Source organism: Pogona vitticeps, chromosome 2, assembly GCF_051106095.1.
Source record: "Pogona vitticeps strain Pit_001003342236 chromosome 2, PviZW2.1, whole genome shotgun sequence".
Lineage (NCBI taxonomy): Eukaryota > Metazoa > Chordata > Lepidosauria > Squamata > Agamidae > Pogona > Pogona vitticeps.
In genome coordinates, this window is record NC_135784.1 from 71458797 (window position 1) to 71485510 (window position 26714).

General features: G+C 39.5%; 1 protein-coding gene across 19 annotated transcripts in view; it reads left to right on the forward strand.

Annotated features, from left to right (window-relative positions):
- The window catches only part of IQSEC1 (IQ motif and Sec7 domain ArfGEF 1), a 465124-nt gene that overhangs the window by 159263 nt on the left and 279147 nt on the right, over window positions 1-26714 (forward strand). For 9 of the 19 annotated variants that reach the window (XM_072989687.2, XM_072989689.2, XM_078385376.1 and 6 more), the window contains exon 1: window positions 948-25572. The exons of 9 other annotated variants lie outside the window; for them this stretch is intronic. In XM_072989687.2, the coding sequence (XP_072845788.2) occupies window positions 25550-25572 (23 nt within the window). In that variant the 5' untranslated portion in view covers window positions 948-25549. Of the gene's footprint in view, window positions 1-947; window positions 25906-26714 lie in introns of those variants that run through there. One more of the 19 variants, XM_078385374.1, reaches the window with a different exon arrangement.

The window sequence follows — 26714 nt, forward strand, 5'->3', positions numbered from 1 at the left end:
GTGGGCTTTAAACCTACAGGACTATGACTTTGAAGTGAAGGTGGTCAGAGGGTCAGTGAACTGTGTTGCTGACGCCTTATCAAGAAGACCTGAAGAATGAAGACGGCGAAAGAACATGGACTATATGTATATAATGAAAACAAAAAGTTAAAATGTACCTGGTTTTAAATTGGTTTGTATTAATAAAGGTAAATTGATGTAATGTATATGGTAAATGTTTAAATGCCTATTTGAAATGTTTAACTTGGAATGTAAGTATATGTAAGTATAATATGGTAGGTATAATTGTTGTTGTGTGTTTTATACAGGTTGTTTTTTTGGTGAAAAGCACGTTAGCTTTCCCCCTACAAAACAACTTATAAAGAGGGGAGGTGTTACATAACAGCACTGATGTTACCTGTCTGTCATGGGTTTGGAGGGAAAGTTCCATCCTATGGGGAGTGGAAGGCGGGACATCAGGAGGAGGGGCTGTACTGTATAAATATGTGATGCCTGTGTGGTGAAGTGAGATGCTGAGACAGACTGTGAGACACTGGGAGGGACGAAGCAGCAGCTGGGGAAGAAGAAGCTGTTGTGGGAGTCTGTGTGTCTGACAGGGTACTACTGTGTGTCAGAGTACCAACCTGAAAGGTTCAGGGGTCTGTTGGTTAGCCAGAACTGATGGGTTCAGGGTCTGTGCTTTAAGTTAAAGGTTCTAGGTGAACCAAACTGTATGCTGGTGTGTGTGAAAATAAGCCACGTTACTTTATTTTATTCACCTGATTGTTTTATTTACCCTGTTTGTATTTAAAATAAACCTTATTCCTTATTTGTTTGAAAATCCATCCCTGGTCTGTGTGACTTCTTAAAGGGAATGGTTGGTGGCAGCTTAGTGTAACTGTGTGACATATCCCAGTAGGTCTGGGTTTGTCACAATCAGGTTTGACCTGTGTCCTTTTAAAGACATTGTGCCTCAATCCTTGTCTGGGTCTGTGATATGTTTATGCACACTAGGTAAAGGTAAAGGTTCCCCTTGACAATTTTTGTCCAGTTGTGTTCGACTCTAGGGGGCGGTGCTCATCCCCGTTTCCAAGCCATAGAGCCAGTGTTTGTCCGAAGACAATCTTCCGTGGCCACATGGCCAGTGCGACTTAGACACGGAACGCTGTTACCTTCCCACCGAGGTGGTCCCTATTAATCTACTTGCATCTGCATGCTTTCAAACCGCTAGGTTGGCGGGAGCTGGGACAAGCGACGGGAGGTCACTCCGTCATGTGGATTCGATCTTACGACTGCTTGGTCTTCTGACCCTGCAGCACAGGCTTCTGCGGTTTAGCCGGCAGCGCCACCATGTCCCTAGTTTCAGTCAATAGATCAGCTTCCTGAGGCAGCCACTGGGAAAAGAGTGAGAGAGTTTGAAAGTTCAGTGGGCACAACCACCTTTGAACTCTGCTTAAAAGGGCAGGAAGTCCCTGCCTCTGCTTTTTCTGTCCTTTCTTTCTATCCCTGCCCTTCTTCCCTGAAATTTCTGATGCTGTTTCTACAGGATGTATGGTTTAATTTGCAGCATGAAAGGCAACGTCTGAGCATATTCTTATTCTTAGTTAGCTTTCCTTTCTCTTGCCCCATTTCTAAGTGCAACACCCACACCCTTTGTCGTAAAATTGGGTAATAGTCCAACAGTCATATTTATTTTGTAAATGTGAAAACCAGGTCTACCATCTCAGAGGCTGCCAGTCTTATTTGCTAATAAGTCTGGATATTTGCTCTACCTCATGGTCACTCTGGATATGCACAAATTTCCCTGATTGGTTTGCTTTTATACACTTGTCTGAAGATGGTGCACGTGAAGAGCTCTGTCTTCATCAGCAGAGAAAACTGTAATAGTTCTGAAAGCACAATTTAGATGATAATATTCATCTCTTTCATAGCATTGTTGTCTGTCTTTTCAGGCAAAAGGAAGGCAAATATGTTTTCTACATATGCAGTAGGATTTGATGTGTTGCATAAGGAAATGCCATGTCTTAATTTAAAATTGCTGAATAGATGAATGAGTCATCTGTAATTATGCATGCAAATATATCTAGTAAGGCGTCCCAAAGTGTCCTTGCTGTTGTAATAATATAAACTCCAAGAGAGCAGAATGATTTGTGTGCTTTCTCTTTAGCCTTTCCCTTGTTTTTTTCATAAACAGCATTATTAGTCAGTGACTCAGATCTCTATAAATAAATGCCAAATATAGATAGTCTAGTATAACCTTATTTGCATGTCAGAATAAAGGCTCAGAGTGTAAATCCTAGTAGCACTTCAAGTCAGCTTGGAAAATGAACCTTCTTATTTCAGGTATATAAGATCACAGAGGGTAAGGAATCTGAAACATTGTAAGTTTTGGATGATACACTTTGAATTGTAAGTTAATAATAACCCAAAATATAAAACATTGAACTATCAGGAAGTTTGGATATTTCCAATGTAATTTCTTTTGACTGCAGAATGATTTCCATTAGGGGTGTGCCATTTGTGTGTATGTGTTTGGTTTTTTGGCTACAGCTCACCAAATTCCCCAAGAATTCACCAGGCAGAATTCTGTGAATATCAGCCCACAGATAGACAACACTTACATTTCACTCACCTGGGCTGAGGCCTACCTCAGCTTTGTTTTCTGTCCCAATTCAAAACTGATTCCTGGAAAGCCTGTTCTTTGTGGGAGATGTAGTGTTTTGGGAGGGGCCTCATATACAGCCTAATAGATATTGAGTTTAGACTTTCCTAAAAGACTTGGTCCTCCCCGGAAAGACTGGGGCAGTTTCCTTTTTGAACAGAAGGTATGACCTTAGGTAGGCCTCAGCCAAGGTGAGTGAAATAATTCTGCCTGGATAATTCTGGGAGTCAAAACAGCTACAACCACCAAATGGCACACTCCTAGCTTGCATTTTATAGCTAGGTAAAAGGACGCAGCATTCCCCTATTGAGGTAAATGGTCATTAGTGCATGCCAGTTGAATCTACATATGTTTTGTGGGTTTTTAAGTCATTTTTACTAAAGAGAATCAGTGTAGCTTAATACAAAGCACAGTCCATTTTAATGGATGAGAATGGGGGTACATATACGAGTAGGAGTGATGTAGTAGACAACTTATATATGGACATTTACTTTTTTTAAATATAAAAACCATCATTGAAGTTTCCAGCTGTAACCTAGTTAACATGGGAATAAGAAAATAGGTTATATTATAGACCAATAAGTGGTTAAAGAGCAAGTTATAGGAGGTAAGATTAAATAGGAGGTCCTCTAAATGGTAATGCTCCCTCTCTCCCTCCTTCTTCCTCTCTCTCTCTTTCTAAGGAATTGTAGGAAGATGGACACTATTTAAATTATCATAAATTATCTGCAGTCAGGACAGATTTGTGTGATGGTCATGTTTGTTCATAAAACCAATGTGAATTCATGATGTAAATGAAGAGACAGATAAAAATGTTGTGGCACAGTGATGGCACCTTTGTGGAAACTTAATTCCATGGTAATAGTAATTAGAAGCAGGAAGGTTGGTCAAAACCACAAGCCCTTTCAAATGATAACTGTGGTGGGAAAGTGTGGATGCAAATAAAGCTGTCCTCTTATAAGGCAAACAGATCTTTGTGAAATTAGCTTATGTGTTTCTCCCAATGATTAAAGGTAAAGGTAAAGGTTCCCCTTGACAATTTTTGTCCAGTCGTGTTCGACTCTAGGGGGCGGTGCTCATCCCCGTTTCCAAGCCATACAGCCAGCGTTTTTGTCCGAAGACAATCTTCCGTGTTCACATGGCAGTTGCGACTTAGACACGGAACACTGTTACCTTCCCACCGAGGCGGTCCCTATTTATCTACTTGCATTTGCATGCTTTCGAACCGCTAGGTTGGCGGGAGCTGGGACAAGCGATGGGCACTCACTCCGTTGCGTGGATTCAATCTTACTACTGCTTGGTCTTCTGACCCTGCAGCACAGGCATCTGCGATTTAGCCCGCAGCGCCACCACGTCCCCATCTCCCAATGATTAGAGCTTACCAAATGTTCAAGCATAATGCCTGAATATGCTTTCAGTATAATCAATATACTGAATCTATCCTCAAATATCTCTGGGCAGGTTTGTACAAAAAAATGAACTGTCAAGAAAGTAATAAAATAAAAATATTTTTCTGAGATCAAAATATGGTTCCCCACCAATAAAAAGGAAACAGTGGTGCCTCGACTTACGAATGTCCCTACTTATAACCATTTCGAGTTACGACCAGCTCCGGCCACATAATTTTGCTTCTACTTGCGACCAGAGCTTCCACTTACGAACAGAAAAAGGCAGGGGGAAAAGGCAGGAAATTCAAATTTCTAATTGTAGTGGTGACAAGGCTGCTTCTTTGTAGCTCTTTCACCCCAGCAGTTAGAGAGTGTGTGTCAGAGAAGGCTTGGGACTACCTTGCTTCTGCTTCTGAGTGAGTGTGTGTGTGTGTGTTTGCAGGGAGGCTTTGGGCTGCCTGGTAAGGTAAGGTGCTGTTTTCTGCTTTTTAAAAACTGTTCTGGGTGTTTTTGCAGTGTGGTTTTGGGCTGGGATGTTATGCTTCTGTGCTGTAATGGGTCTTGGGGGTTTTGTTTGTTTTTTGGGTCCCCCCCATTTCCAATGGGTCTTGGGGTTTTTTGTTGCTTTTTGGGAGTGTTTTTCCCCATTTCTGATGGTTCTTGGGGGGTTGTTTGTTTTTTTTTTGCTTTCCCCGCATTTCTGATGGGTCCTGCATGCTTCCCTTGCTTTTTCCTTTGTTTTCTTTGCATTTCCAACCTGCCCCCTTTGTTCTCTGCATTTCTGATTTGCTCCGTTTGTTTTCTGTGCATTTCAAAAAAATATCTAATAATAATAATTTGATGTATTTGCGAAGGCTTTCACGGCCGGGATCTAACCCACAACAACCAATAATAATTTGTCCTGGAAGGCACTATTCAATTTCTTATAAAATTTCCCCTTTTATAAAGATAGTTGCCTGAGAAAAGGTTTCCTCCTTGCTTTTTCTCCCAACATATTAGTTTTCTAAGTGCCTGGGTATTTTAAAAGTAAGTTCTGCCCTGCCTTGCCTTTTACAATGTTTATACACTCCCATGTGTGTAACAAATCAGTGGACAACTTCCTATTGCTGGCATTACTTTGTTACTTTCGGCAGCAAATATCTGCAAGTTATAAAGTTAGTGTAGACATTATTTGTTGCATGCTAAGTTGCAAAATGTGGTACACAACAAATAACATTTACTTCATCTTTGTAATTTACAGCATCTTGCCACTAGAAGTTATTCCCTTTGCATTACACTGACAGTGTAGTTATAGTCAGCACGGTGTTAAAATTCCAAAACTGAAATAACAATATAAAGCAGTTTGTAATATTAAAATTGTAGTATAAAAATTATGTTTAAATAGAACAACCATGAAATTATCCAAATGAAGACCAAAATATAAACATCTGTAGCATTTTCCTAAAGCCAGCAGAAAGAGATTGATACTGCTTTCCCTGATTGTATTTGTTTGTATCAAAGAACTTTAGTGTGTAAATTTCTGCCTCTAGCCTGAAAGTTTATCTTCTCATAATGGAAAATTGATCAATAGGATTTGTTAGTGCCAGATGACATAAAGGGCCACTAGCCATTAAGCTTACAATAGCAATGAGCCTACACATCAGCCTCCACATGAACATTGCAATGTTTCTCTCAGTTGTGCTACAGTTCAGTAATCTGTTTAGCCAGGAGACACTGAAACAACCACGTTAAGGATTTCCAGTACTTAATCATGAACACCAAGGCAGTCATATATGTTCTTTAGTATCTCTGTGATTTGATATATACAGCTGTCACTGCCAGGCCTGGGAGGTTGCGAGTCTGTCAGTACAAGAGCTGTATTATGAATGGTAGAACTCAAGCCTGAATGGTGAAATATTTTATGATTCACCTCTGTGAAGAAATAAAATGTTGTCCTTACCTGTGAATCTTGGCAAAATCCCTGCCCTGGCAACTCCTAGAGAGTGTTTGTAAGTGACCATTGTAAGCTGATCCATTGTTCTGGTGGGCCAAGGCCAACTGGCAAGGCATACTAATTGAGAAAGTTAATGCAGCTGAAATTCACATGAGAAGCAGCTGGTACACCAGAGTTCTGTAAAGGTGTGGCTATTACCACTTGCGGCTATCACCACTTGCGATGGGTTGCTGGGTTTCATCAAAGTTACTGTGGATTATCTGTATAAAACAGGCTAAGCCCTTTTGCCCACATGGTCACTGATGTTTTCACTTTTGTCTATGCCTTTAACGCATCCTTATCAGGCAAACTCCAAAGAAACGAAACAGAACAAAAATGTGTGGCACCTTAAAGACTAACTACTGTATTTTAATATAAGCTTTTGTGGACATGTCTACTTCATTACACATATGAAGACAGAATAAAATGTTTCACAAGTAGAACATTCTACTCTGTTACTCTGTTCTTTGGTGATGCATATGGTGCATGTTGTGTTCCTGTATCCTGACTAAACTTTCCATGTTCTCTTCCTCTGTCTTGGCTAAACTTGCATCACTTAGGTTAAGTAGCATTCTTGTTTCGTCCTATTTTTATTCCCCAAAAGAGGGTTCTCTGGTGGATCTGTGTAACTCAGCTGTTTTCCTCTATTTTGTTTTACAATTTTTTTAAAAAATCTTTCTTCGTAGGTACAGTGGGTGTGTTCCACAGGTAGGAATTCAGCAGTACTGTACTAACTCCAGGGTTAGTTTGTTTTCCTGTTCTGAGTACTGTACTTTGCTTCTGAATTTTGTCTTTGGGTCTTTGAGGAAGTAGGTCTTCAGGAGTTTATCTTTTTTTTCTTGGATGTTCCATAAGGCCTGAAAGCTGGAGAAGAAAAAGGATAGAAGCTGTTACCCATCATAAAGGGTTATTATTTGTCCTGGTACATTGAGTCAGACCTGGAATCAGCATGGGTTCTTGTGTTTAAGCCGGAAGCCTTTCTGCCACAACATCCAACTTTGAAGAAAGGCTTGAAATTCCACACTCAGGGAGAAAAAAATAATAATGTCCAAGAGGCTAAACTGAGCAAAAGGGAAGGTTTTTGGATTCAAATACTGGATGCTTTTATCTCCTTGGACTTTAATTTTGATTTAGAGAGGAAGGTTGCCATATATGTTCGTTTTTGAGAGGAGATTCTTATAGTGAACTATATTCAGGCATTGTTCATTTTAATATTTGCCATCATTTATATCTTTTTCTATTTAGAATATCCATTTAATGTGACTGTTCTCCCCTTCTCCTTCTTTGTTTCTGTTGATAGAATGCTCACACGCCATTCCAAGTTTAAACTCTATATATGTATTCGTGAAGTCTTTCACGGCCGGGATCTAATGGTTGTTGTGGGGTTTTCGGGCTCTTTGGCCGTGTTCTGAAGGTTGTTCTTCCTAACGTTTCGCCAGTCTCTGTGGCCGGCACTCTGACAGCACTCTGCCGGCATCTTCAGAGCACAGAGTGCTGTCCTCCGAAGATGCCGGCCACAGAGATTTGTGAAACGTTAGGAAGAACAACCTTCAGAACACAGCCAAAGAGCTCGAAAAACCCACAACAACCATTAAACTCTATACTCTTTATTGAAGATGACTGCAACTTCTCAGCAATGAAGTCTGCTGGTTCTTCCTTCAGAACAGGCTTTACAACACTTTTTTTTTCATCACTTCTCCAGATGGTTTGAACTCAGTTTCTAACTGTAATAGGTCATCCCTTAAATCTTTTGCCCCATACTTGTGAACAGGGGTAGATGTATCTTCTAATAAAGAAATGGGTCTCAACGGTAATAGACTCACTCCCCACTGATTAGCCACACTTTCCTTCACAGGGTTGGTTGGGATCTCGAATGGAATCTTCTCTGCCCATGAGATACCCCAGGGGAGGGATTCCATCCTAGGTTCTGTCTGTTCCTTATTCTCTCCTTTGCTTCTCTCTCTCTCTCTCTCTTTCTCTCCACTCCCCGCTTGTTGTTCTCCTCCTTCCCTCTCGCTCTCCCCAGTATGACAGCTTATGTGGGAATTTGCTGTCCCGTTCTCTCTGCTTCAGCCTTGGACTCTTTGAACTCTCTCCACTCCCCTGTCCAGGGATCTTCTTTTACCGTGGGCCACCAGACCCCTGACTTTCTCTCTCCAACTTGACTTTCTTTTATCCGAAGACTGACTGCCTCCCCCAGTTCTTTCTTTCTTTCTTTGTATCTTTCTCCATTCCCAACAACTCCACTTCCTCTGCCTGATGTTTATTTCCTGATTCTTCCTCAATCACCAAATCATCAATCTTGTTAACTTTTCCTTTTCTGTCTCCACAGAGGAGTGGGTCAGCTCTAGTTCTGTTTTTCTTGGGGTGAGAGGCAGCGCCACACCGAAAGGGAGAGTCCTCTCCCTGTTCTCCTGCTCACAGTGACTTTCATGCTGTGTGTTTTATTTACTTGCACAGCTGACAGCTGTTATCTCTTTTCTCTTTGTGTGGAGATACCTGGCTCTGTGAAAGCAGGAATTTCTGGTAATTATATTAGCAAAGTGCAGCAGGCTGGAAAAGTGAACTTGACTGTAAATCAGGAGTAATCACTGAGGGTGCTCACTGCAAGGTAAAAGCAGAAACAAAAAAAAAAAAAGGAAAAGCAATAAAATCTAGACTTAAGTACAGAAGCTCCGAGAACTGTTTTCTGTATGTCCAAGTGTGCTGAAGGTCACATGGAGACACTTTCATGACCATCCATCCATTACAGATGCAGGGGGGGAAAAGAGGTAGAGAGCAATAGGTGGATCTATACAGCAACAATTTACCAATGGGAACTTACAGAAGTGCCAAGTACCTGATCCCACCTATTTTTCTATTGGTCAGTTTCTTCCTTCTGATTACTTTAGATATTATTCATTCAGACGGACATTCATCCCACTGTTTGGTGTGTTGCAAGAGACTATTGGTTCACTCTCTTTTTTTCCAGCAACCACATGATAATTACTAGAGCAGATCAATTTACCCTGATTTGCCCCCAGGGAACCACAACCCACACCCTTTTGAGTGCTTTGTCAGGGACTTTTCTTTTTTAAGTGCAGGCTGATTTGCACTACTTATTTCCAGTGTGTCTGTTAGCTGGGACCGGACTATAATTGAGTTTTGCAGCTGGCAAAGCTCTACAGAGGAGCAAGGGAAGTAATTTTTGCTAGACCAGCCATTCTCAACCTTTAAATATATATATATATATATATATATATTGCTCGTTCCAGGTTCCAGCCCCCCATCAAACAAAGATACAACATGAAAAAATAAACATAACATTGTTTATTACTTAACATCAAAAAACATGAACATTCTGACATGCATGACAAAACTTTTTTAAAAACCGTGTGAAATTAAACTTCTATTAGCCTAATGTGATCCTTGACCTTGGTGCTGTTCTGCAAGTTTCATGATTTCAAACTCCAGATTGGAAAATGACAGTTGGAGTTAGATTAGGTATCCTACAGTCTCGAGAAACTATGGTAACACACTCTGTATGGAGGACTTGGAACAGCATCTAGTGTGGCTGAGGAGGCCAATTCAAGAGTGACAATCCCTTCCACACTGAAGACAAATACAATCTGTCCCCTGCCCAGCTTCCCGATTTTGCTGCTTTCGGGACTGCCTCTTTGCCTCGGCCTGCTGAATGAGTGTCTCTTCAAAATGGGAGAGGCCATGGTGCAACGCCTGCCTCCAGGCTGAATACTCAGATGTCAAGGTTTTCCATCTGTTGAGGTCCATTCCAAAGGCCTTGAGATCCGACTTGCAGATATCCTTGTATCGCAGCTGTGGTCTCCATCTGGGGCACTTTCCCTGCACTAATTCTCCATACAGATCTTTTGAAATCTGACCATCAGCCATTCTCATGACATGCCCAAGCCAACATAGACATCGCTGTTTCAGTAATGTATACATGCTAAAAATTCTAGCTCATTCTAGGACTACTTTATTTGGAACTTTGTCCTGCCAGGTGATACCAAAAATGCATCGGAGACAACGCATATTGAACATGTTCAGCTTCCTCTGCTGCCAAGCACGAAGGGTCCAGGACTCACTGCAGTACAGGAGTGTGCTCAGGATACAGACTCTGTAGACCTGAATCTTTGTATATGACATGAGTTTCTTATTAAGCCGTACTCTCTTTGTGAGTCTAGGGAACATGGTAGCTGCTTTACCTATGCTTTTATCCAGCTCGACATCCAGGGAGAGGGTGTCAGAGATGGTTGAGCCAAGATACACAAATTCATGAACAATCTCCAGTTCTTGTGTAGAGATGGTAACAGAGGGAGGTGAGTCAACACCCTGGCCCATGACTTTTGTTTTCTTCAGGCTAATTGTTAATCCAAAGTCTTGGCAGACCTTTCTAAAATGATTCATGAGTTGTTGGAGGTCTTCAGCAGAGTGGGCAACAACAGCTGCATCATAGGCAAAGAGGAAATCCTGCATGTATTTCAGCTGGACTTGGGTCTTCACTCTCAATCTAGAGAGATTAAAGAGCTTTCCATCTGATCTAGTCTAGAGATACACACCTTCTGCGGCAATTCCAAAGGCATGATTCAGCATGACAGCAAAAAAAAAAAAAAAAAAAACTCAAACAGAATCGGGCGACGATACAGTTCTGTTTCATTCCACTTCGGATGTCAAAGGGATCTGATGTTGAGCCATCAAAAACTATAGTGCCCTTTATTTCCTCATGAAAGTACCTGATGATGTTAAGGATTCGAGGTGGACATCCATTCTTGGGAAGTATTTTAAAATACTAACCAAATCAAAAGCCTTTGTGAGATCTATGAAGGCCACAAAGAGTGGCTGTTGTTGTTCCCTGTCGCTGGAACATCTCCTGGCAGCCTGTTGGACTTTGCTGTCAGCAAGTTGAAGAGCCTGCAAGTTGTACTCACTGGGACAGGCTTTGTATGCTGCTAGAGCTCTCCTCCTATCCTCGATAGCTCACATCAACTCTTCCGAATGGGCTTCAAAGCAGTCTGCTGTCTTTTTGGTCCTCTTGCCAAATATAGGCAAGGCAGTGTCATAAACAGCATTCTTGAATTGTTCTCATCATTCAGGTGCAGGCCTGGAAGGATTTCCTCAAGCGCTTGGCAAATTCCTCCCCTTTTCTTTGATTGCGAGTTTTGCTGATGTCAATATGTGGTCTTCCTTCCTTTTTCATGTGATACAATCTCTTTGCTTGCAGTTTTACTCTACTACGCAACAAGGAGTGATCAGTGTCGCAATCAGCACTCTCGTAACTGCGTGTGATCGTAATACTAGGAAGGCTAGAACGTCTAGTGAGGATCAAATGGGATGCCAATCCTTCGATCTTGGATGTCTCCAGAAACTCTGTTTTGAAGCTTGCTGACACAAAGACCATAATAAGAGTAAAAATTCAAGCAAGTTTTGGCCATTTTCATTCATCTTCCGAATGCCAAAACGGCCTAGACAAGTGGGCCAAGAATTATGATCAGCACCAACTCTAGCGTTAAAGTCTCCAAGAATGAACAGTGGTTCTCTCTCAGGAATTTTTTTATAGTAGCAGCCAGGTTGTTGTAGAATTTGTCTTTCACTTCTGTAGTGGACTACAGTGTTGGTGCATCTGCACTAATGAAGGTGACCAGTCCTGCTGATGAGTGGAGCTGCAGAGACAGGATTCTTTCACTTCCCACAGTAGGCGGAACAATGGATCTCAGCAGCATATTTCTGACTGCAAAGCCAACACCAAGTTTTTTTCTTTGACAGATCTCATGTCTGGCAATCTCGTCTCTTGTGGAGCAACAATGTCCATCTGCAATCTTTTCGGTTCCATGTTGATGACAGCTGTCTTGCACACATCGTCTGTTTCCTGCAGGTCAGAAAAACCAGGAGTCATTGTCCGAACATTCCAGGTGCCCAATTTTAGGGCAGAAGTTTTCTTATGATTGTTGCATGGTGCAGGGTTATCGATCTGCTTGTTGGCTTTCACCCTAAACCTCACACAACCCATGAGGTTAACAGACCGTGGTGAGGTAGCCCCTTACTGACTGGGGACTGCCCAGCTTAAGGCGGGTGATAGCTACCTAGTGAGATGCAATGACCTCTCCCACCGCCAATTGAGCAAAGACTTATAACCAGTAACTGCTACTTTCTGCAGATGGAGTGTCCTCTCCAGAGCATGAAGCCTGGGTAAAATAATATGGAGGATAGGCTGATACCTAAGCAGCAAATCCCCCTTCTCCACATCACAGAAATAGTCCAGTTGAAAGGCAAGAGCCAATACAACTGGTTCCAGTGACATCGTAGGAGTTGCCAGAACGACATGAACTGCCTCTGGGACTCCGGCTCCGCATTTTGCCTCGAGGTTAACTCCTGAAGCCTTTTCCATTGGTGGATATAGCCACAAGACAGTGAAATCAGAGTTTTCCTTCTCCCTGATGAGCTGCCTTCCAACACTGACGAGCCATACCTACCTGGACAGTTGGAGTATCAACTTGATATTGTTGATATCATTGTTGATATATTGCAATATCAATTCTGATCCTGGATTTTTTCAAGGAAATTACCTTGCTGAATCCACACTCAACCAAATATGTTGAGGGAATGGCAATAAAAACATTGGGGCTTTCTCCCACAGTGTTGGAAATTTATTTAAAAGTTTTGATCTGAAAGGTTTTTTTAAAACTGACTGAACTGACAACATGCAGTTCAAGATCTGAATATCAATCAAACTCTCTTGAATTTCTGCCTCAACTTGGGTGGGTTATACATCAAATGGATTCAAAATCCAGTCCAGGATACTCAAGGTTTAACAAGTAATTAAATATTTCTTGCATATCCTTGTGTCTCTACTTGAGATATTTCACATAATGGTAAAGTCATCGTCCTTCAGTGCCTCTGCAATTGTCTTCAGCTTTGGAAATTGTAAAATGTACAGGCAAGAGAAGTAGAGAGAGGCCCCTGAGAAAGTGTTCAACTAGACCCCACATCCCACCTCTTCCTCCTGCTTGTCCCACCATGCTCTACTATTGCCTTTCTGGCTCACTCTGCTCACTCCACACATGTAACTACCTTGCTTTTCTGCACCACTCCTTTCTTCTCCAGCACAGTCAGTAAGTTAAGCTACAAACACAGAGACACACACACAACATTACAATGCAGAGAGAAAAGCTGGCAGCCAATTCACTGCATTCATGGCTGGCTTCCAATCAAAATCAGGCAGGGTGACTGACTTCCAGTGAAATAAAGACAGGGGGCCTGCATCAACATTCACTGGGGAGATAGCAGGCAGAGTTGCCTCTGTTCTAAGAAAGCCATGAAAACAGCAGGGAGCCTGTGCTCATGCTACTTGGGTATTTTATCGATTCAGTTATCACAGTCCCACACAAACCCTTGGGGTTCCCCTTCTCACAGATTTCATATGTGCCAGGGCCCCCATTGAGAATGGCTATGCTAGACCACTGTTGATACACTGAATCACTTAGAATAAATGTACTGTAAGATTGTTTTTCTTTGCCTCTGTTTGAAGTGTTGTCTTCAGGCAGTTTTTTGATTGGCACTACACACAAGATAAAGAAAAATCATTTAAATTTAATCTAAGTAATTCATTGCATCAGTTATTTTATAGCATAGGCAAAAAAGTATGATTTCATTCCGCCTTCTCCTCTGCAGAGGAGCAGGGGAAGTGTCAAAATCATACTGGAAGGAACTTGAGGGCCACTTGAGCTTGATATGCCATTTGGACATGAAGAACCCAACAAATAGGATATTGTAAGTGATCCTATTTAGACTGCATCAGTCCACCCTAGAAGAGCCAATATAGACAGGCCCTTATTGTAACAAAGATTGCACTTGTAAGAATGTTTCATTTAATTATTAAATATTTTGTTCTCCCATTGCTTCAGGACACAGTATTATTGATTAGTTTGGAGCTAAAATATCTGTAACAATAAATTCATGCCTGGAAGAAACGTTTTTCTTTTTCTGTCTTTATACTGGGTTAAATCCAACAAGAAATCAGAAGAAGATAGAGACTAAGAAGAGCACCAATGAAGGAATTAGAAAAGATAATCAAGTGTAAGGATGTGTCACTGGAGACCAACACTCAGACCATCCAAACTCTTGCATTTCCAATCACCATGTGTAGATGTAAAAGCTGCATAGTTAAGAAAGTTGACAGGAAAAAAATGATTCATTTGAAATGTGGTTCCGGGGGATGATTTTCTTTGGATACCCTTGACTGCCAGAAAAATAAACAAGTAGATGCTATATCAAATCAAGCCTGAACTATCACTGGAGGCAAATGTTGAAACTTAGGCTCTCCTACTTTAGGCACATCTCTGGAAAAGACAATAATGCTAGGAAAGGTTGAATGCAGCAGGAGAAGAAGAATACTAAATATGTAATGATTACTTAAAGGAACCAAAGGCTTTTGTTCACAAGACCCAAACAGTTGAAGACAGGACAAGTTGGAGATCACTCATTCATAGGGTCGTCATAAATCAGAAGTGATTTTATGGCACATAACAATAAAATCAACATTCAGATGGCACAGCAGGGCTGGAACAATGGGACTTTATGTCATATCTCTCACCCCTGTGGCCTTTGTCAACACCTAAAAACCAGGTCTAAAAGATTACCTAGCTATTCTGAGTGGAATTGGTGGGGATATTGGAGGTTGCAGGGGAAAGAAGAAATAATTCCTTTTCTACTTCCACTGATAGAAGAAGTGGAATTGTCCTGTCAGACTGTTACCACTGATGTATTTCTTTAAGGCATAAGTTTAATTACATTTATATAGGATTGTTGTTGTTGTTGTTGTTGTTGTTGTTGTTGTTGTTGTTACTACTACTACTACTACTACTACTACTACTACTACTACTACTACTATTGTTATTATTAAAGTTTGTTACTTCACTATTTATATTCCATTTACGCAAAGTCTCCTGTCAGGCATTTGTAAGCTGTTTTAAGTTCTAATCAATTTCATTGGGTTTTTAGAGGGACTGAGATTTAAAGCAGTATTATTATGCAAATGTTTGTTATTTATTTACGAGTTTCTTGCAGAAAAATCAATTTTAATGTTTTGTACTTTCAGACAAGGTTCAGGGATAGAGATTGCATTATAGTGAGGTTGGTGAATTCACTGTTTTTATATAAAACATGTCCCAAAGCACAATAGCACTCAGGTAATGTGTTTGTTTTATGTTGATATATATTGCATATTTTTATATTAGATACAGAATTCTTTATTTGTCAGCTCTGTGAGAACTGAATCTATTCTATGTATCTGTATTGTTCTCTTAGGTATCTATGGGGGGCGCTGTTATGCAGAAGTTTGTAGTGGATTCAACATGATCAGTTTAGCTTTTATGTTGCTGCATTTTATATTTTTCAGAATTCTTACTGTCTTATTAGGTTGGTTTTTTAAAAAATTATTATTTAGCCAGCATGCAATTACTTTGTTTCAAATTGTGGGGATCTTTGAGTAAATGAGTTTGTGCATGTTATTGTTTGAGTGAGAGCATATGTGCTTGATCTGCTAGTGCTATTAGCTTGGTAAGTTAAGTGTTTACATGAGCCTTTCCCAACCTGTTGTCTTCCGAAAGTTTAAGACTGCAATTCTATTGGCCATATAATTTATGAGTGATGAGAGTTGCAGTTCAGCACAATTGGGGGATGTGCAGAATTTGGAAGGCTACGTATGTTCCAGTGTGTTCTGATAATTACATGGAGGGATGATCATAAACAGCAACTGTATGGCCACCTACTAGAGTTGTAGTGGACTTGCTGCACTTACAGGAAGTCAGAATAAATGACTTTCTCTTATTTTCAAAAATGTATCTCATTCAACAAGCTTCTGAAACTTCAATCCTGTTTCAGTTCAGAGAGGGGATTGGTGGTGGTTTTTAGTACTGGAACATTTTTAATATGTATTCTAACCAATCAATTAGTTACATTGATTAACTGACTGGAAGGGATGAGGCAGAATGGAGCCGTTGCAGGGAATTTAGAAGAATCTGGAGAAAACTGACTTTTAGCTTTGCAAACCCTGGTTAAGAAAATTAGAACTCGTTTTGCTGTCCTCTACTTTGCCAGGAAAAAAGACACAATGTTTAATTTTCAGAAAAAGAGTCCTACATGAGACTTGGGCTAATAGAGAACAATGTTGTTTGTGCTCTTTGCACCTTTTAATTTTGTGGAAGGGACAGGCTGCCACTTGCAAGAGAACAGTACAGTACTATATTCTTGCTGGTTAGTAGAAATTATTTTTGGCTTAAAAGTCTTAGTGTGTGATATGTGGTGCCTGTGTATTGTTTTATCATTATCTCCATATGTGAAATGTAGAATCAGTTATATTTATTCATAAGGTGATATTTTCTTCAGATACTCTTTCATAACCCCAAGTGGCTTCCAGAGAACAGCTATCAAGGGGGGATTGCTTGAGAATTTAAGACAGGAACTTGAGAAATTCTTTTCTAGCCAAGTATTTTGGTGTTGCTTTTCTTTCATCTTTGAGTACGGTATTTGTTTGAGCTTTTAAAGTATTTGTATACTTACAGTTTTTAGCTTTAAATATTGTCTTATAATGACATAAGCTGCCTTGGGTCCTTCTTAAGAAGAAAGGTGGGGTAAAAATATCTTAAATAAACAAATTTTAAAAAGTTTAAATCATTGAGACAACAGAAACATGTGGGATTCTCTAAATAGAAATCTGAACTACCGTAAGTTGCTCTTTGATAATGTGAAATTGTAACTTTTTGTAATATAAGCAGAGTGTATTTGATTTATATCAACTCAATTTAAATCACAATTCAATTAACAAACTGGAGTTTTTAATTAATAAAAAAGGTTGAAGAGTACCAAACCCAGGACTGAGCCTTGTGGTACCTCACTTGTTAACTTCTGCCAGTTTGAGAAGTAGACATTGGTAAGCACTCTCTGATTCTGTAACCAACAGTGTATCCACCTGACAGTTCTTCTGTCCAGCCCATACCTAGTTAATTTGCTAATCAGAATATCTTGGGGTGCTTTATCAAAGGCTTTGCTGAAGTCAAGGTATATTGTATCTGCAACATTCCCATCATCTACCAGATAAGATTAGTCTGGCAGTATTTGCTCTTGACAAATTGACGTTGGCTTCCAGTTAATTACTGCATTGTTTTCAAGTTGCTTGCATAGTGACTGCTCTTTAGCCTTCTACAGAATTTTCCCTTGGATTGATGTTAGTTGGAGTATAGACTCCTGGTTCCTCCTTTTTGCCCTTTTTGAAGATCAGGAAAATGTTAGCCCTCCTCCAATCATCTGACATTTCACCCGTTCTCTATGATTTCAAGAAAATAATAGACAGTGGTTCTGTGGTCTCTTCAACCAATTCCTTCAATATCCTTGGATGTAATTCATCCAGCCCTGGGGATTTGAATTCACTCAAAGTAGTAAGGTATTCTTTACTGCTTTGGGAAATAACATGCACAACTTGGAAGCCCTGGTCTAGATAGTGAGGCATCACTCTTAATTTATTTAAGATGTAAAAAAGTCAAGACTTCAGAATCTAACCCTCAAAAGAAATGTTATTAGAAAAAAAGACAAAAGAAACATATATTGATAAATCATCATTACATTTTGGATGGCTGTTCCAATCAAAGATAAAAGGACAGACATGCTTATTGTCAGAATGGCATTTTAGTCTGAGTGAGGAAGTTGAAGCAGCTGGTACCCAGGCTGCAATAGGAGTTCCATTGCTTCACAAATGAGTGATATGGCACAGGAGGGAGAGTTTAAATATCTGTCAGCTTGGAAAATCACAGCAGCCATAAATGTCTGAAAGCAAGTTAAGGACAACAATAACATGAGGATGAGAAGGAATGTTGTGAGGACCTTAATGCCAGACATATTTTCTGATAGGTAGAGTAGTACTAGGCAGAAAATTAATATCAGTGCTGAAGGCATTTACTGTACTATTTAGTCATGAGTGATTTAATTTGTATGTGGGAAAGACTGATTTACCCTGTCCAAGAATTCTTGGCCTCAAGCATATGCTAAGACAGCCTTCTTTTTATTTCTATTTAGGGTGGTTGTGATAGCTGAATACTGCATCACCACCACATTGCTGTGGCTCAGGATGAAATATAGGCTTTTTGCAACAGTTACAAGTAAACAAACGTATAGAATGAAAAAGAAGAGTTCTGCAACAGCAAGGAGGAAGGGATGAGAAAGAGAACACACCAATTTCATTAGATGATAATTATGGGCTACCAATAATTTCACCCTGGTATAGGTTTAGACACATGTGGATGGGTGGATGAGTAATTACAGAGTGAAACACAATACTTTCTTTTATGTACAATTCACTTTATGATAATCAACCAGAACATAATTCAATAAATCATCTTCTCTTTGGAAGACAATATAAATTCTGTATAATAAAGTATCCAAATTAGGTACAGAGAAAGAAAGTATATAAAAATAATTCTTCTTGAATAGACCCTTTAAATATTTGATTATGCTTTAAAATATTATGTTTGATAAAATATATAGGATATATTTACTGCACCATTTGTAGTTGGCATTCTGAACATTGCAATGTGTTAAACCAGCGTACTATATTGATTCTACTAAAAGGTACTTTTTGTCAGTATTCTAGGACTTTAACTCTAAAGTATATTGATATAAACATTAAAATCAATACTTTATTCCATCATTTAATTGTGCTGTAGTTGAAACAGATTTGTTTTCTTTTCAAAACATTGCAGTTTATTAAAAATGGATTCAAAGATTTCTTCAGTGTTTTAGAGATGATAAACTACCCTATTAACGTGTGTTTGCCTATGTATCAGCAATACATTGAGAACAGAATTTTTTTTCAAAACAAGAACAAAAAGGGGGGGGGAAGAATAAGTTTTGGAACCGAGTATTGTTTTGTGTTCTTGTAGAGGAAACACATATGCAGCATGAAGGAAGATTTAGCATTCTTTCCAGATCCTTTGAAATCGTATAAGAATATTTGTAAGCAAAATGAAACTCAGCTTGTTGGAACAAAGGCTTTTTTATCTTATATGGAGGAAGAAATATCTGATGTTCAAGCTGGATTCCAAAAAAGCAAGAGGCACCTGAGATCAGATTGCAAATATTCACTGGCTACTTCAGCGCACTAAAGAATTTCAGAAAAAGATCAGTGTGTGCTTTAGAGACTACAGTAAAGCCTTTGACTGTGTGGATTATGAGAAACTATGGATTGTTCTGTAAGTAATGAATAAGCCTTAGCACTTGATTGTCTTGATGCATAACCTGTATTATGGAGAATAAGCTACCATTAGGACAATGTGGAGAGACAGAATGGTTTCCTATAAGCAAAAGTGTCAGACAAAGGTGCAATTTACTTCCATATCTGTTTACTTCCCTATATGTAGGGGCCTCATAGCACAATAGTTAAACTGCTGTGCTGCAGCCAAAACTGTGCTCATGACCCAGGGTTCTGTTCCAGGTAACCGACTCAAGGTTGATTCAGCTTTCTTTCCTTCTGAGGTTGGTAAAATCAGTACTTAGGTCTCGGGGGGGGGGGCATTTTATAGCCTGCATAATTAACTTATAAACCACCCAGAGAGTGCTTTACGTGATATGGGGCTGTATATAAGCAGCATGCTATTTAGTCTACCTATATGCAGAACATATCATACAGAAAGCTGCACTAGAATCAGATGAAGGAATAAAAACTGGTAGATGAAGCGTCAATAATTTAAGATATGCAAATACCACCATCTTACAAGCAGAAAGCAGAAACCACATCTGTTGAAAATCAAAGAATAAAGTGCCAAAGCAGGACTGCAGTTGAACATTAAGAAGACAAAAGTCAGTTAAACTACACAATTCCAGCACTGACAATGAAGAAATTGATTTTTTTAAGATTTAATATATCTATCTTCAGTAATCAATCAAAATGGAGGCTGCAGCCAAGAAATCAGATGTGTGGGGCTTGAAAGGGTAGCAATGAAATAATTAGAAAAGATAATTAAGTGTAAGGAGGTGCCTCATGGTGCAATGGTTAAACCGCAGTATTGCAGCCAAAACTTTGTTCACAACTCATGTTCAATTCCAATCTTCTATCCTTCTAAGCTAGGTAAATTGAGTATCCAGCTCATAGAGGTGGTGGTGGTAATGTGTAGCCTACATAAATAAACTTAAATCACCCAGAGAGTGTTTTAAGCACTGTAGGGTGATATATAAGCAGCACACTTCACTTACTTAAGGATGTGTTACTGGAAATCAAGGCCAAGATCATCCACACTATTATATTCCCAATCACTTAGTAAGAGTATGAAAACTGGCAGGAAAAACATTGGTTCGTTTGAAACATAGTGCTAGAGGAGAGCTTTGCAGATACTCTGGATTGCCAGGAAAAAAAACACCAAGTAGGTCCTACTGAAAATCAATCCTGAAATTCCTCTGGAAGCAAAATGACTAAATGGAGGCTGCTATACTTTGGGCACATCAGGAGATGGAAATATTCTCTGGAAAAGACAATAATGCTGGGAAAAGTTGAAGGCAGCGAGAAGAGAGAAAGGCCACATATGAGATGGACTGACTCCATTCAAGGAAGCCACATTCAAGTTTACAACAGCTGAACAGTGCTGTTAAAGACAGGACATTTTGGAGATCTCTCATTCATTGGGTAACCTTAAGTTGGAAGTGATTTGATGGCGCAGAACCACAAAAAAAAATGTTTAGGAGCACAGCGTTGCGCTTATTACTGATCAGATCCATTGGTTTATCACTTTCCCCCTAATGAATAATTTTTCCTAAAATATATAGATATATTTTATTTAAGTAATATTTTCTTTTTAAAAACATGGCAGATATTTGCATAGCCATTAAAATTGTCTTTGAAAACTTTGAAATAACTATTAGATTTTTTAAAAAAACAACAACCCAATTTTACGTTGGCATCTCATGTATTTAGCCCCATAGTGCATTGGTTGAACTGCTGTACTGCAGCCAAGACTCTGCTCGTGACCGGAGTTTGATTTCGACAGGCTCAGGGGGCCAGTTCAAGGCTGTCACAGCTTTCCATCCTTCTAAATTGAGTACCCACCTCGCTGAGGCAGGAGCAAATGTGTAGCCTGCATAATTAGATTGTAAACTGCCCAGAGAGTAATTTAAGCACTATGGAACTGTATATAAGGAGCACGCTTTGCTTTGCTTTGCTTTGCTTTGATCACTTTGTTGCATTGCCTAGTTTTATTTTGTGCCATTTTAGAAACAGGAGAATGAAACTGATGAGTAAATTTTAATGGTGGTAAAATGGGGGATTAGAGCAAAATTTAATAAAACAAAATTATGAGATTGCACTTTTCAGAGGAGAGACTTGAGTATTATTGTTAATAATTTTCAAGTATACAGTAGGTCAAAGCACTTGCCCTTGTGAGTTTAACAGCACATGAAGAAAGCAGTAAATTATTTGTATTATATGTGGTAACACATTCTGTGAATTAGAAGGAATGCAGTAATTCATCAAGTTGACAGGTTGTGATTTCAAGGCACTCTGCTAGATATTTTAGCTTGCAACTCTCTTTCATTGATTTTAAGAATGTTAACAATTATGCAAATAGTTTAAGCAGAATGCAGAGCAATGCCTTGAAAAAGTTGATTTCTGCCAACAGTTGTTTCCGTCAACCAACATATATATAGGGCAAAATGTTTATAAGAACTGTGGCTCTGGGAAGAATCTTCCATTATGCCTGTGTTCCTTACCTGCTCAAGGGTGAGTAAGGAAATGTAGAATGTTTTAGGGGGCATCTATCTTACAGTTTACAGCTATTTAGCACCTGTCTCACTATTCACCCTGCCTCATTTTCTTTACCCATAATCCACTTTTATGCATTCAAATTCTTGCTATGATGTGTTCTGTTAATATTGTGTTTCTTCAATTTAACATGCATTGTTTTTAAGAGATGCAAAAGATTGTTGTAGGTGAATAGTCGCATTTAGACTTCATCCAACAAGTTAAGTGACCAAGAGTGCCGTGAAAAATAAAGTGGGTACGGGCTTTCCTGGAGAGAAATTAATCATTTCTTTCCTAGTAATCTGAGTGATTTCAGAGAAGCCAGTGAAAATGTGACCTGTGATGGTGGACCAATATATTCCTGTAGTGGCAGAGGGTTAAGAATAAGAAGAGAGAGAAGGTTAAAAAAAATACGCCAGGGAATAGGGTACAGTTCAGCTATATAGAAAGGCAGGATTATAAAAACTAGGTGGCAGTGAAGAGTCGGTTTAGTTGTACATCTTCACTAATAATGCCTTAAACCAGCCATTCTCAGTGGGGGTCATGTCGCCTCCCTGTGAGGCCCTGGCACATTTGAAGGGGAACACAGAATGGAAACAGTTCTTCACACACCACCTTATACAGTCCTGATTCAACCTATATTTCTTCCATATTGTGTTTATGGCTATGGCCAAAAAAGTTTGGGATAGGCTGTCTTAAACAATGTTCAACAGGTTTAAAATGCCTTAAATGTGCTAATTTCTCTCTGCCCTTTGCTTTCTTTGCCACAATTAGTAATAGAAAGGATTTCCTGCTATAGTTATTAATTTGAAAGGGTAGTGTTTGTAGTAAAAGTAGGTACAGGTACTACTTTTTAAATGAAATTCTATTTTACTAACTTAGGCAATTAGTGACAATGTTTTTTTTTCAGGATATTTCCCATATACAGTACATGTACTGTAGGGTCCCTCAACAGCACTTTTATTTTGAAAGAAAGTCAGATCAGTTACCTGTTACCTGGTACAGAGATTTACTTGGGGATCACTTTGTCCAAGTGCTCACACAAATAATCCTCAAATGCAAAAACCCAAGTTGCAAGTGTTTAAAAGTCGATTTCTGGGAAGGAGGAGTGTGACGGCTGCCTCCCCTACCTCAGCTGCTGGCAGTTGGGAGGACCTCTTTGACGATGGATTGATTCCATGAAGTCAGGACGCTTGTTACTGCTTAAACTGATTTTTATTGAGGTAGGGGAGTGGGGTGTAAGGGATGGTTGGGCACTTGGTACACCCCCATCACAACAGTCTGCAGGGGAGTTGAGTTAACTCCACCAGTCCCACACTGCTCTCAGTTCCCAACTGGGTCATAGTTCCCATCACTGTACCAGTACTGGGGTCTAGTTTTCCATACTGATCCTAGCCAGCTGACAAGGAGAGCTGATAACGCAGAGTGCTTATGCAGGGTTCCCTTGTCATCAAAGTCTATGCTGCCTCCAGCAGCTATGCTAAAGGTGCTATTTTCTATACCAATAGTTTTCCTGGGTCACGGAGGGGCTGGGGTGTCCAACTGGTTGTGTTAGTCTCCAGGGGGGTAGATGGCAGGCTGAACAGCAGTGCACGCTGGAACTGGACTTGTTCCCCATACCAGGGTTTTCTGACTACCAGTGAGTGGTAATATCCAAAGGCACAGAAGATGGGGCTTAATTCCTCCACTGCTTCCACTCACTCTACTCCCTCAATTTCAAGAGAGATGACTGTCCCTCATCCTCCTATAAGTCTGGATTCTATCAGCTCCATCCCTGGGACCCCCTCCCTCTCTGCACCATCAGGCCACCTTGTCTTCAGGGGGGTGCAGGGTCCGGGCAGCCCACCAGGGATGGCCAGATTGACCCTCTCATAGGGAGGTCTTAAAAAGTATAGTGGGAATTGCTAGTCCAGGAGACTTCTAGGAGTAGCAGTTTATTTTTGGTTGTTTGGGTAATGTGTGCCTACACTGAAAAAAGAGGGTGAACAGCCAGAAGAACAGGATATGAACCTAGAACGACACTTGTTTACACATACCTTAATCCATAGTGTCCATTTTATGAATGTCTGCCAAATGAAAGCATTCATTCATGGTGAATGTAAACTGAGAGGTATGACACAGTGTTCCCCCTGCTGTTCTAATATTAAAAGACTGGACAGTAAACAAGAAACATGCTTAAAATGGCAAAGTCTCATCTTTTCAAATACTGTAAATTTGTATTGCTAAATATATATCTAGAACACCTTATGCATTGTTACTATGTAATTGTTAGCCGCCTAGAGTGGTCCTGAGTTGGCTAGATAGGTGGGATATAAATAAAATAAAATAAAATAAAATAAAATAAAATAAATAAACAAACAAACGTACCTTATTAGGCAATGTGAGGAATAGCGTTTGTCTGGTACCCTTCTAGTCAGTGGAAACATTTCCGACCTGTGTGGTAGCTTCACGTTCATCACTTATCCATGAATATGACCTGTCCTTGTAATATATTTAACTTGCTAATGGGAACAGATGGTCATCATAGTGACTCATCAGACAAGGGAAACAGATTGGCCACTTTAATTATTTTTTTGGGGGGGGAAGCTGAATTGCTCTAAAACTGTGGTGAGGGTGTAGGTTTCTCTCTCATACAAGGACAGTGAGTTAGATTGTTGGGGTGAACTGATTCCTAGGGTGAACCATAATGCTTTAGAGAAGGGGCATCTTAGAAATATTCATTCAAGCAACACTTTCTTGTTCCTATCCTATTGGAAATACTAATGGAGGTAACGTGGTGGGAGTGTGCCATGCCTATGACATGTTATTTTAAATGAACATTGTAGTAAAATGCATACTGGACAAAATTTACCATAGAATTCATCCAGTATGCATTTAACAATATCTCCGCATATTGAATATACTGCCTGTTTGTGTGCATACATACATATAAGTATATATGTATATATAAAGGGACATATGGTAAACACACATTCAGTTATTGCCTGAACATGTATAGCAAGTGTATAGTCTCCTTATATACAGTAACCATAAGCTGTGGGTAAACTATCAGTGTTGAAGATAATACTTCTAACATGGACAGAAAGGGAAGGGTAATATTGTCAGTTGTATTGCCTTTTGCAACGAAACAATGATATTTGAATTTATTTACTAAAATATAATTTCTTCCATGTGTTTTTATTCATTTTTCTGTCTTCTGTTTTACCACTTTTTATAATCATACATCACTACATATTGGCTTTGCAGTAAAGGAGGGTATAGAATTTGCTTCCACAGATGCTGCTGTTACCATGGAAATAAAAGGACCAATGGCCTTTTCCTAGTTTGGACTGTACTACAGTGTTCATAAAAAGATGGTGCATACTAACACAGCATCATTTGAATTTTTCTAAAATATAAAACAGCTCACCGTAAAAGAGTTGAATTGAGGTCTTATATTCATACAGCAGCCTGATTATAATTCTGCATGAGGCAGTAAGTGTACATGCAAATAAACGTGGATCTTGTGCTAGTGGGTTTCACATTTGCTCATCCTCCTCCTTAGGAAAACCTTTTGCTTTGCAAAATATAACTCCTTGGAGCCTTTGCATTCATCTGATGCTGCATTTGAGGGTGGTTACATCACAGGTTCCCTTATCGGTGACTGTGATGTGCTTCTGTGACTGAGAGTGAATGAGCATGTGGAAGCAGTGAACGTGAATTTTGATTCTTAGAAGAAAGAGGAGTTCTACCTTAGATTTCTGTCAGAAGGAAAGCAATTCTTTGAAAAATCAGGGATGGCTTGCAGAAGGTGTCATTTGTAAGTACTCTCCTCTTTCTTTATATGTTGGAATCCATATGACTGAAGAGAGGTCCAGGATCCATATTTTGAATGCAGAAATAAGAATAGCAATAAACTCAGTGTTGCAGCAGATTTCTCTTCACGAACCATTTTATGGGTGTTACCTCTCAGCACTATATTGACATGCATTATACATTTGGAAGGCTTCAAACCTGTAAAGGAAGAAATAATTCAACGTAGCAGAGAAGAAAAAGAAACCTGTTAGTGGTTCAGTCAGCTCCTGCTGTTTTAAAAGCTGGGATTATTCAGCAAAATGAAATTGAAATAGCTTCTGTTACAAGTCTTTGTCCAGTAAGAAATACCTTCCATTTTCTATAAATGATTTTGCTGATGTCTTGCTTAGGAAGTGGATTTTTGGCTGTTTCACATAGTATGTCCTTGCTGCTGTTTGTGACACAGCAATCTATAATGTTCATGCTGTTTGTCACAGTGTTTATGAGCCTAATAAACCATTGTTTATAACATTAGCACTATAGGAATCATGCAGTCCAGCTAAGATGTTTGAGGTTTTTTGGTAGCAATATGGTATGAAGAGCTGATACAGATCTGGTTTTTATCAGGCAATTGGAGAGTCACAAAGGGCTTGACTCTGGATCTGCAGTCATTAAATCAGTTAACATCAGTGTATCTCATTCTTTTAACTATATTCAAAATAAAAAAGGAGTGAATGCATGGTACTGTATTTCACTGTGTTAATTCCACCATTTTGTTGAAAGCATACACTTCGAAGGTCTTGGCATTATAAATTCCCTGTTTTCTATCCATATGCTATTATATTGCCCTGTATTAACACAAGCACCAGCATGTGGTAGTGTTCAAATCAACTATTGTAATGTGTAAGTCCACGTATTTTCACAGTTCCTAGTGAGCAATTCTTATCCCACAAACAGACCTCTTTAAATTACCCACTAGTGAGAAACATTCCATGCAGCATGGAGTTTATTCTAATTTGACTTTCATTGAAGCATGTTCTACAACTCAACCAAAGTTAAGTGTAAAGGCATATTAATTCAAGCCTCAGAAACAATTGATTTCAATGCTTCTAGATGACATTAAACAGTTGAAAAGGAGGGTTCAGACCCTATTTGCATTAGAACTAC